This window comes from Podarcis liolepis (genome assembly GCF_965112155.1).
Source record: "Podarcis liolepis genome assembly, chromosome: Z".
Taxonomy (NCBI): Eukaryota; Metazoa; Chordata; class Lepidosauria; order Squamata; family Lacertidae; genus Podarcis; species Podarcis liolepis.
Genome location: NC_139570.1, coordinates 25098099 through 25110585, shown reverse-complemented (window position 1 = coordinate 25110585; position 12487 = coordinate 25098099). Strand labels below are relative to the sequence as shown.

General features: G+C 43.5%; 2 protein-coding genes across 2 annotated transcripts in view; one reads left to right on the top strand and one right to left on the bottom strand.

Moving 5' to 3' along the window:
- The first annotated feature begins 13 nt into the window (after window positions 1-13).
- Window positions 14-8676, top strand: PSMD10 (proteasome 26S subunit, non-ATPase 10). Its single transcript, XM_083485408.1, has 5 exons — window positions 14-386; window positions 3168-3266; window positions 5765-5911; window positions 5996-6162; window positions 7793-8676. The coding sequence occupies exons 1-5, from the start codon at window positions 270-272 to the stop codon at window positions 7944-7946; spliced, it is 684 nt and encodes a 227-aa protein (XP_083341534.1). The 5' UTR covers window positions 14-269; the 3' UTR covers window positions 7947-8676.
- A 1180-nt stretch (window positions 8677-9856) lies between these two features.
- VSIG1 (V-set and immunoglobulin domain containing 1) overlaps window positions 9857-12487 on the bottom strand; it is a 28080-nt gene continuing 25449 nt past the window's right edge. Inside the window, exon 9 of the mRNA XM_083484565.1 lies at window positions 9857-12390. Coding sequence (XP_083340691.1) covers window positions 12198-12390 — 193 coding nt within the window. The 3' untranslated portion in view covers window positions 9857-12197. The remainder of the gene's footprint in view (window positions 12391-12487) is intronic.

Sequence of the window (12487 nt, the reverse complement as noted above, 5' to 3'; positions counted from 1 at the left end):
CCCACTGCGCGTGCGCAGCTGCTCACAAAAAAAACCCACAAGAAACCCCGCACGCCTCTGAACCCTGGGAGTTGAGAGAGTGCGGAGGAGGAGGAGACGGCGGAGGGGGCGGAGAGAGAGCGAGGATTGGCTGTCTGTCCCCGAAGCCTCTCTGCGGATTGGCTGCAGAAGGAGGAGAGGGAGTTTCCGCCCACTTGGCTTTGAAGGCAGAGTGTGTGCGTTGTGGTGGGGGAAGGAGAGGGCCCGGTTTCGGGCTGTTGGCTTCCAGGATGGAGGGCGGGTCTGTGTCCAACGTGGAGGTTTGTAACTTGGCTTACACGGGGCGGCTGGAGGAGCTGAAGGAGCGGCTGAGCGCCAACCGGAGCTTGGCGGAGCGCGCGGACCAGGTTGGCATGGCAACCGGAGGGGGGCGTGGTTAATTGTCTGTGAGTCGGGGGGGCTGTCAGGGCTCCACTTCTGAGGCAGTGTGGTGTAGTGGTTAAAGTGCCTGACTGGAAACCCAGAGACCTGGGTTCGGCAGATCCCCACTTGGCTGTGAGGCTTTCACTGGGCGGGCCTCCCCTCTTTCTCAGCTTGGTCTACCTCACAGGGTCGCTGTGAAGCTGAAAAGGGGAGGGAGAAACCAACGCAGGGCGTCTTTTGAGTTCCTTGAAATAAAAGTTTGGCAGAGATCCGCACTGGTTGCCGATCTGCCCCCGGGACAGGTTCAAGGCGTTACTGTTAACATATAACAACTTGGGACCAGTTTACCCACGATATCGCCTTACCCCGCATGTTCCCACTGTACCGCATAATTGATATTAGTGCAGGCGCCACATAAATACCCTTTCAGCATTTGTAGCTACAGTACTCAGTCGTTTAGTTAGTGTGGCATTGCCTACACTTTGGAAGTCTCTGCCTATTGAGCTCAAGCAGGTGCCTTCACTGTACTCTTTTCAGTGTCTGCTAAAAGCATCCTTGTTCAGACAAAACTTCACAGATGCTTAGAAAGTTGAGCTAATTCTAATCTGTTCTAGTATTTTAAATTTTTGTATGTTTTGAAGTTGTGGATTTTACTTGATTTTAGTGCTTTAGCGTTTGCTTTGAGGTTTTAATAATCAAGCGAAGTATAAAATTTATGAATTTAATAATAATAATAATAATAATAATAATAATAATATAAAGGCCTTAAACCTAGCCATGTTATTCTATGCCATCGAGGGTGCTTTACTGTTTTTTCTGTGTTTTGTATTTTGTATATGTTTTCAAGTCCTTGAAAAGTGCACCAACCACCCTGGTAATTTCACATGTGGAATAGTAGAGAAATTCCAACAAATAAATAGTCAAGCTGGGGCCAGCAACACAATGTTTTAGTGCAGCATGCTCCTGTTCAGGGTACCAGCCAGTTCAGCACCCTGACTTTGATGATGCTCCATTACATTCCCATCATTGGTGTACTGTATTCTAGTTTTCTCTCCCAACAGCTAGCCAGTATTCTGTGGCCACTGAGCATGCTTAGTCCTCACTGGCTATTTTGAGGGGTTCGTACCCTGATTGTGTTCCTGGCCCTCCCCCACCAATATATACATATATATATTTGAGATAGTTATATATTGCTTTTCAGAAGAACCTCACAAAGTTTTTCACAAGACCATATGTTGCTGTTTTATAATAAAACAGAAAGATGAAAGGGAGGAGCTTTTTAAAATCTAGTTTTTCACATACACATTCTTTATTACAGCCCAAAGACTCACAAAACAGTTTTAAAAGTGCAATAAATCTAGTTTTTGTATTCTTGCAAACTTTGGGGTCTCCTCAAGCTCCCTGATTCATCCCTTTTTTTCCTTAGAAGGTGCTGTTTTGCCTACATAAAGATCAGCTATCAGGGAATGAGTTTCGAATTATAATATAGCAGGGATAGGAAACCTTTATCATTTAAGATGTTGTTGCACTCAAACTGCTATCCTGTCTGATTATTGGCCATGTTGGCTAAGACGGATGGGAAATTTAGTCTCATGGCACCTGGAGGTTGCCCAATCCTGATATAAATGGCATAGATAAATACAGTTCCTAACATTAAAGAATAGCAGGGTTTATTTCTGCTCAGGAAGCACATAGACACATATGTCTGTGATTCCGAAACTCTTCCCCCTAACTCTTACTAGAGGGGAGAAAGGGTGCTCTGTTTACTAATTCAGTTGAGAGTGGGATACAGTACATACCTGGCAGATGTTTAAATCAGTAAGATTGCCAGATGCCAGGGTTTCAGCTTCTTAAAAGAAGAAGAATGACACCTTAAAAAACAGGCAGCTGATTTATTATGATGTGGGTGTTTTTGGACTTCAGCCCACTTCAGTAGATGCATAAAGGGTTTTTTCCTCAGGTGGCAGAAGGAAAGTGTACCAATTAGGAGAGTGAAAATATATCTGCCAATGGAAAATAGCACACTACGCACCTGAAGACACACCATGCACTCTGAAAGCTTATTTCACAATATGTTTGTTTATTTTTAAAGGCATCACAAAGTTATTTGTCCATAGCTGCAAAAAGAATAAACACAGCTGCACCTCTAGAAGTAGCATGGGGGTGGTGTTAAATTTCAGGGTGAAAATTCCAAAAATCAATGTTGCATCATGCTGCACTTAAATGCATTTTTTAAATATAATGACATACCTGAGATCACATTCCCAGTAACTATGAAGACTTTGCTACATGAATCCTGACCACCCATTGGGGTGGGGGCAGTTTGAATGCTCTTCTAAATGCCTGGGGCACTGTCTGGAGAATGAAATGGCCTCTGGAACATACAAATTGACCATTATTGTTCTTACTGTTAAATGACTTGCTGCTTGTATAAAGGAGTATCTATCCTTTTTGGTTTTCATCATTCTAGTTCGTTCTGAATGTTCTGTTAATGCGTCTTTCTAAATAAGGCCACAAAAGTTACTAGTCTGCAAATTATCATAATCATAATCATAATAATTGTGGCCTGCTGGGAGCTGACAGAAGAAGAATGGAGAGCTTTGTAACTCCTTCAGCAATCTGCCGCCTGTCTGTACTGGGTGTAATGCTCTGTCCTTTCTCCTCCAGCCTCCCATGCCTTCATGCAGTTCCCTCTTGCTTGTGGATACTTGATGTGTTCTTAAATACAAGGTTGTACTAATGCTTATTTGTGTTTTGTGTTTTAGGATAACAGGACAGCCCTACACTGGGCATGTTCAGCTGGGCATGCAGACATTGTCGACTTTTTACTAAGTCTGGGAGTGCATGTTAATGACAAAGATGATGTAAGTTCTGGACTTATTTTTCAGAAAGTGCTTAGGCAGGATCTTGCATGTATAGTTCAGAGGTATATAGTTCAGAGATGGGAACCTCCATCCCACAGGCCAGAGGTTCCAGCTTTGCCCACAAGGCCATTTTACCCAGGCCACTCACCTGACCGTTAGCTGACATCCCTAGAAACATCAGCTGATGGGTAGGAGAACAGGAGTTAAATTTTGCATTAGCTGTGTGCCCTCTTCCCAGGGAACAGGATTGCACAGCCAAGTTAGCAGGATTTTATGAGCAGATTTAAAGCCCTTTGCAAAAGTGCTGTTTGCTCAGCTCAAACTGCCCACTCACTTAATGGACGAAGATGAGATGCTTTAATCAACACTTATGCAAGGCACTTTAAAGCAGCTCCATGTTCTCATTTCATGATAAAACCCCAGCGCTAAGCAGGTTGTTATTATTATCTTTCATTTCATTTCTATACTGCTTTATATTTTAGGGGGGGGGGGGAGCTAAAAGCACTTTACAACACATTAAAACATCAAATAAAACAATCCAGTGTAAAACATTACTAAAGAAAGTCAGATATAAAATATGCATTCAAAGCAACATAATTAACAGGAGACTAAACTGTTATCTTAAACATTCCAATAGAAAGCATTACTTCAAGGAAGTCAGGTATAAAATTCACATTTAAAAAGCATAATTAACAAAAGAATAAAATATTATATTAAGCATAGAACATGTCTGCTGCTGTTGCTGCCAGTTTTGCCAAAGCTGGTTCATGGCTAGTGGTGACTGTGGAAATTCAGGCGATGTCCTGTCTCTGCACTAAGAGACAGCCAGGATGGTCTCAGTGGTTCACACACACCACATCCCCTTAGTCTGGCTATGTGAGAAAGTTCCCTGCAGGGAGCTTTCTCAGACACCCTACCCAGCTGCTTGACTGCACATGCAGCAGGCAACAAGGTGCTGCTAACAGGAGAGTTTCTTCCCCTTTGGACAGAAATTAAAAACTTGCCTTTAGCACTTTGCTGCCTTCCCAGATGCTTCAAAGTCCTGACTTCATCATTTGTGACATTAAGTGATTGGTGGGTCATGCCCTCCTCTCAGACTAGGCCTGCAAGGCAAATCTTAATTAGGAACTGGTCTATGAAGCTAAGAAGATTCCCCACTGCTGATATAGTTCCTAATGCTGCTGGAGTTGCTACCAGCTACTCTCATGTGTTAAAGAAGAATTAGTGATACACAGAGGTGGGATGTGTGCTGGTTTGTTATCTTTGGCTGCTGTTCTCAACATGAGATGAGGGTTGTTGTTTTTTAATGGGATTCTGGGGCCCTTTTGAGCTGGCACTGCCCTTGTGTGAGGTAAATTTCTGAGCCCCTTCTCCTCAGTTTAAAAGTTCTCATGTGAAATTGAAATGAAGACTGTATGGCTTCCAAAAAGAACTTTTAGAATTGGTGAACCATTCAGCCTTCGGCTACACCTGAAGGAAGGCATAGTTTCTTCTCTTCACTGCTGAAGAAGGCAGGCTGAGCTGGTTTGAAAAGAAAGCTGCAGCATTATCATGACTTATTCTCTGATCCAAAGTCACATAATGTCGCTGTATAGCTGTGGAAGGCCCAATACAGTGGTACCCCGGGTTACATACGCGTCAGGTTACAGACTCCGCTAACCCAGAAATACTATCTTGGGTTAAGAACTTTGCTTCAGGATGAGAACAGAAATCGTGCAGCGGCGGCGCAGCAGCAGCAGGAGGCCCCATTAGCTAAAGTGGTGCTTCAGGTTAAGAACAGTTTCGGGTTAAGAACGGACCTCCAGAACGAATTAAGTACGTAACCAGAGGTACCGCTGTATAAGAGGCTCAGAAATAAAGTGATGTTCCAGAAAGAGCTAATTTGTGGAGGTGGGTGGCAGCCAGAGGTAGGGAGCCTGGTCCTTTCTTTATTGGCTATTTAATACCATGTGATATCAGTTGTATAAATGTTGCATGGTGGGTGGCCATATTCCATTTTAATGACCAAAGCAGGTAAACTATTGAGTAAGTTCTTACAGAAGTTGAGCAAGTTATTTTATGGAAGAGATGGGGAACCTGTAGCCTTCCAGATGTTTAGGACTCCAGCCCCAAGCAGCATAGCCAATGATCAGCTGTAGTCCAACAGCATCTGGATGTACAGGTGTGCCCCATCCCTGTTTTACAGTATTTTCATAAGGGATAATTTTTGTTGAAACCTTGCTATGGTTCTGTAGTATTGGATTTTCTTCCTAACAGAGCTTGAAAGTTTGGTTGTACAATGTCTTAACGGTCCCTGGTGACTAAAAACCATGAGCCAGCAAGTCTTCTGTTTAGAGAGGAAACTGAGCACTCCCTATAAGCCAACCCTAGCTTCCATGTTATCACCGATGCAGAGGTCTGGGGTACTTTCCTCACGACAGAAGTCTTTCTGCCTGCCCTGCTTCTGTGAATTGTAAAGCTTATAGTATTCTATGCCTTGTTTTCTTTTCACTCCTCAGGCGGGCTGGAGTCCTCTGCATATTGCTGCATCTGCTGGCCGAGATGAAATTGTGAAAACTCTCATTAGGAAAGGTGCTCAGGTGAATGCTGTCAATCAGAATGGCTGCACGCCTCTGCATTATGCAGCATCCAAAAATAGGCAGGAGGTAAGATTTCACCTGCTTCCTCACCTTCTCATTGCTCAGCACAAAGCAGCCTGTTTGGTAACCTTTGTCTTTCCCTACTCATAGATTGCACTAATGCTGTTGGAGAACAGCGCTAATCCAGATGCAAAAGATCACTTGGCATCTACTCCACTACACAGAGCAGCATCCAAAGGAAACCTGAAAATGATACAAATTCTTTTGAAGTACAAAGCTTCTGCCAATCTACAGGATTCAGAGGGAAACACAGCTCTGTAAGAACTAATGTATTTGTGGTAGATTTTGCCCTAGTTTGTTTGAACCATACTTTTCAAGTTCATTGATATTAATACTTCTTTACTTAGCACAAACTATTCTCTAATGCTGTGAGTTTTCATCTAACAGGTTCAGTAACTTTTTTTTTTTACAATGCAAACTGAGCTTCTTGGGATTCTACAAGAGAGGCTGTATTCTAAGATGTATGGTGCAGAAACATCCACGCCATAGCTTTCAACCGTCCCTTATTTGGCAGGAAACTCCCTTATCCCAGCGCTGTTTCCCGCTGCTATCCCGGACTGATGATGTCCCTTAAATTTCCCGGGTTTCATGCTCGCCCGGCTCGGGAGGGAAGCAGCAGCTTGGGGTCCTCCGCCTCAAGAGAGAGAGCGCACGAGCTGCCGCGTCTCCATATCTCCCTTTTCCCTCTCAGGGGCGCGTCATGTGGAAATGGGCAGTGGCGGGCGGGCGGGCAGGCAGCCCTTCTCTTGCGAGACTTCCGCCGCGCTGCCAGGGGAAGCTGGAGGCGGCAGCGGCAGCAGCTGAGGAGGCGGCCTGAGGGAGGAGGAAGAGGAGGGGATGGGGAGGGATGCAGAAGGGCAGAGCTTCAGCGGCTGCCATGGCGCCGCAACCGCCTCATGCCGGGCTTGCAGGCAGCATGGGCGAGAGTCTCCCTCCCTCCCTCTCTCTCGGGTGGGGAAGGGCTGATGGAACTCCTCACACCAGGACAACAGCAGCCCGGATGTGCTGCTTGGCATACCCTCCAACCAGTGCAGCATCTTAATGTAGTGATTTCCCCCTCTGCATCCCTTTGCCGGGTTGCTGCACTGTGGGAACCACTGCTTGAGGCTTTATTTGGCTGCTGGTTGACTAAAATCCCTTATTTTTGCTGCTGATCCCTTATTTTCGAGGCTCCTGGTCCTTTATTTTCAAATCTGTAAGTTGACAGCTATGATCCAAACAGATTTACACAGCCTAATCCCAAACATAAATCCCACTAAATTCAGTCCCATTGATTCCTTAGTAAATGCGTGTGGGATTGTAGTGAGGAACCTGGTGTTAGGTATGTTTATTTAAGATACGAATCCTACCAAGCTACTTAACTTCCAAGTAAGTGCACCCTGTTGCAGTTCTGGCCTTGGTTGAGATTTTGCATCAAATTATGATTTTGAGTAACAGTAGTTTGAAATCAAACCATTGCTTGTATGTCCAGGTGAACAACAGGTTAACTGTGAGTTAAAGCTGTTTATGACTATAATCCTAACCCCATTCACCTGGGTTTACACTGTCGGTTGCTTTTGTTTTCTGTCACGAGTTTCATGACATCCTCTTAACCGCAGTAGCATCTAGAGGTGGAACACTTGCTGTAACTATCATGTCAATTCAGATATTGTGCCAAACTATAGTGAATGGTGGTTCAGCATGATCTTGGTTTAGCATAGTGTCTGAATTGAGCCTTAAACACCTTGATGTAAATGATGGGATTTCACAGGGAGACAGGGGTTAGTTCAGGCCTTCTTTTAAAATAGGTGGGACCTACAAAGAAATACAGGAACATTAGGCTGACAGCTCATTACTGCCTTGACATGTGTCTCTAGCATAGTTGGTAATTTTTCATCTTATTTACAGCCATTTGGCCTGTGATGAAGAGAGAGCGGATGAAGCTAAACTACTAGTGTCTCACGGAGCAAGCATATACATTGAGAACAAAGAAGACAAGACCCCACTGCAAGTTGCAAAAGGTGGCCTGGGTTCCATACTAAGGAGGCTAGTTGAAGGCTAGCTCTGTCAGTCAAATTGAATTCCATTCTTCATGAAAGTACTGAAGACTTTTCACTGTCTTTAGGTTGGCTTTAACAGTCACAACTTGAATTTTTATTGTACTGGATCAATTACACTTCTCTACATTTTCCATGGCCAAACAAAACTTTATAATTTTTTGTTGCTAAGTTTATTGTTGCTTTAAAAAAATCTAAAGCCCTGCTTTTCCTATAGAAAGAATCTATCTTTCCATACAGGTTCTAACGATCTTTTTAAATACATTTGCTTGTAAAGGAACAGTATTCAATATTTCTTCAAGGCAGTTCTTGTTAACTAAGTTTATTACTCAGTTCAAGTGTCATCATGGTTGTGCGAAATAAAATTTGGGGAGGGAGAATGAGGACTGTGTAAAAGTTGTTTGCTTTGTTGTATGTCTCCTTGGAATTCTTATTTACAGAAACCAGTTGGTTCAACCTTATACCCAGTACAGGGAGAGTGTTATAGGAATGGAGCATTGTGGGAAGGCAGTGGGCTTAATTCAGCTAAAGCGATTATAGACATAGTAAGGCTGTAAACAAAAATAGTCAAGTGCTGTGGCATCTTAACAGATTAAAAGGGTTACTGTGCCATGAACTTGTGTAGACAACTGTCAATCTCAGTAGGCTGCTTCTTAAACAAAATATGTTTGTTTAAAATGTTGCTAAGTAACAGCTATAAAGACAACAAATAAATCCCAATTTTTGCAGTAAGAACATTTGGCCAAGTTGGATTTCTTTCTCCTCTTCCTCTTCTCCCTTCCCAAGGGTGGTGTTGAGCTGTGTGGCTTAATGCAAATAGCTTTATACAACTGGAGTGATTTCTTATGCCCTAAGCTACTTATAATAAAATATTACTTGCTCCTTAGATCAGTTCAGTTCAGTCCTTCATAAGGTGCACGAAAAGTCTTCCAATGTCATAGAACCTGTGGGAAAAGGCTGCTGCTTTTGGTGTAATAGACACACCTAGTGTACTCCTACAGAAATCTTAAGCTACAGGGACACCAATTATTACCAAAAAGTTTCATATTCTGATAGTATTGGTTGATGGACTGTTCTGTAACTATCATGTGAATCTAAGTTAATTTTTTCTCTGGTGGCACATGCCATGACTGCTCTTAGTTCCAAGGCTGATAAAATGCAAAGTTGTTTTTTGCTCACTGTTTCATAACTATTAGTATTATATAATGTACTACATTGCTAATAGGACTGAGGCATTTCAGAGCACACATTTTGCATTCAGAAGGCCCCAGGTTCAGTTCCTAGTATCTCCGGTGTTTTAATTTTTTCATGCATAAGGTACTTTGAAAGACCTCTGCCTTTAACACTGGAGAACTGGTGCCTGTGGAAGAGTTAGCAACATGTATGGATATAGAACACAGCAGTAGGGGATTTGTAAGCCTGTGAAAGAGCACTGCACTTGGACACTGCTGTTTCTTTTATCTCTGCCCCTTCCCTCTTTGGCTGTACTCCAGGCCATAAGCCTTACCCTTTGATTGCTGGGCCCACCAGACACATGGACCCTTGGAGGTGGGTTTTCATGTTGCAAATTGGGGTTTCCGTGCTTGAGCAGTTAGAGACCACTCCCGTAGAAAGTCCTCTGCTAAATGGATAAATAGCCTGACCTTGCATAAGGCTGCTTCCTGTGTTCTGTTATAGGTTGCCTTTTCCTATACCTTTTTTAAGTTATGCAGCTGGAGCTTGCATATATCACTTTTTCTCATAAGCCCTGGTCTCATCATTGCTCCCAGTATTTTGGAGTCACGAACAGCAGCATTGCATCAATAGACTTTCAAGTAATTTTGTAGAGAGAACCCACCCACACCCACCCCATGCATGTGGAGCTTTGGCATTTGGTTGTCTGATGTGTTTCTTTCATTATAAAAGAAATGTAGAGTTGTAGATTTCAACAAAAGTTTATTATGTTTTGGAGTAACAAAAGAATCACTGCAGTTTTCTCACCCCTCATCCTGTTACACATGTAGAATTGGAAAGGGACCCCAAGGGTCATCTAGTCCAACCCTCTGCAATGCAGGAATCTTTTGCCCAACATGGGGCTCAAACCCACAACCCTGATAGAAAGAGTAACCCTACATCACTGATCACAGTTGAGTGGGAGAGCAAATGTGTATTACTCATTGGTAACAAATATATTCTATAAAAGCAAGTAACAGGAAAAATACAGATTTGTTTGAGTATAGAGACTGCAGTACAAGACAGAAGGAAAATTAAACTAAACAGCTAAATACTTCATCCAAAAATTATATTCATGTTATAAAAGGAAAAAGACATCCTGTCATCTTGACTATTAAGCATCCCAGTGAAGATACAGATGTTAAAAGTTTTTTTAAAAGGTAAAGGGACCCCTGACCATTAGGTCCAGTCGTGACCGACTCTGGGGTTGCGGCGCTCATCTTGCTTTATTGGCCGAGGGAGCCAGCGTACAGCTTCCGGGCCATGTGGCCAGCATGACAAAGCCGCTTCTGGCGAACCAGAGCAGCACACAGAAACGCCGTTTACCTTCCCGCCGGAGCGGTACCTATTTATCTACTTGCACTTTGACGTGCTTTCGAACTGCTAGGTTGGCAGCAGCAGGGACCGAGCAACGGGAGCTCACCCCATCATGGGGATTCGAACCACCAACCTTCTGATTGGCAAGTCCTAGGCTCTGTGGTTTAACCCACAGCGCCACCCGCATCCCTCAAAAGTTTACATGGGTGCAAATTGAACACCATAATTTTATCAGACAGCCCAAGCTAGATGTTCCACGGTGTTAAACTCTATCCAATATTTAGAAACCATATCAGCAATCTTTACCTTGCCTATTTATCATCACTTGGCAGGGGCGGGGTAGATATAAAACTGGGGCGGGATTGATGCAGGCAAATTCAGCGGTGACATTAAGTTTAGATACCCTTAACTTGAAACAAGTCCTCATTGTCCTCCAGCATTTCCTCTAAAGGACATTTGGTTGAGAGCTATGATACAAAATGAAACCTTAGCAGTTTTAAATGGGAACAAAGAAATATACATGAATGCATGGGTACACAGGGTGTAAATGCTGTAGTCCAATATACTCTTACAGCAAGAGAGAACTGCCTGGAGAAGTATACATGATAATACTTGTCAATGCATAACTTTCCATGAGGATGTTTTTCTCAGAGAAGCTGTTGCATAGGAGGATGTTTCTGAAGTTCCCTCTGATTGGAAGAGGAGGCTCAATGAGCTGCTTTTAGGAAAGTTGGGACTGAGAAGGCCCATTGCAAGACAGAGCTGGATGCAAGCTGCTTTTGATCATCCCCATAGTAAGTGCAGTTATTATGTAGGATGAAAAATGTAGTTTGGCAGATAGAGTTATTCTAAGTAATAACTTAAGCTGTGAGCAGTGGAAGAGCTACAGTTGTTTTAGAGCCTAAAACATCTCATCCCATTTAATAAGGAAAATATGAAAGAATAATGTATCGGCACAGTATTGTAAGTGCTATAAAAATATGATTTTTACATATATCTTAAAAGTAGGGGTTGCCAACCTTAAGCCATGGGTACACTTGCATTCTTAAGTGTGTGCTATGGGCTCCAGACTCTGGGCACTTCAGTAGAATTAATCTGAGCCTGGAAAGTACTATAGAGATGATTGAAGGAGTGGAGAAGAGGGCTGCTCTTCCAACTTCCTCCTTCAGCTCTGTGTACTTTTCCAAGGGGAGGGGGGAAAGGTGGCCACCCTGAGCACCTCATAACCAAGAAGACAGTGAAGGGGAGAGGTCAGAGGTTTTGTGGGTACCAAGGCAAGACCTCAAGAGCATAGGTGCAACGTTTGCGATACGTTTGCTAAAGGAATAGTGCCTGCCTTTCTTTAGCTGTTTGAAAGCATGGGGTCTCTAACTCCTTAAAGACCTGTGCTCCAATTCTGAAACCTACACACCAGTTGAAAAGATGACCAGTACTGCTAACCTGCTGGAGGAGAAGGGGGTGGCGAGGTGAGATAGATACTGTGCAGCAGTGTGCATGCAGGCCAGGGGACAAAGCTGTCATGCATGGTTCTGGGTCCTGGATGTTCATATACAGCCAAGGGAGTCACACGCTGAGCAGCCTTTTGTGCATGTAGGCCCTGATCCAAAAGGGGACCTGCATGTAGAATCCCTTGCTGCACTGGGGGAAGTGGTTAAAATGGTTGTGCTTTTTATAACTTTGTTTCTGGACAAGTTGCTGTTGGGTTCCCTTAACGTTGTGAGGAAAATTTAGGCAACTGGTTGGCGCTCCATTTCTTGTGTCGCATTCTCAGGCATGGCAGCAACCTCAGGCTCCTCTGGGGTGCTGTATTCACTGGTCTCATTGGATTCTTTGCTTGGTGGAACAGCTGCCACTGGGGCACTTTCTTGGCTGGGCACAGCAGCGTAGGCAACATTCAGTGGTTCTTTATGAGCCACAGTCCTGCAAGACAACAAAGTAAGAGCATTAGTATTCAGAAATTTCATGCAAAACAGAGAAGGTACCTTTGGGTTTTGTTTTTTATTTGGTTGTTGGTTTT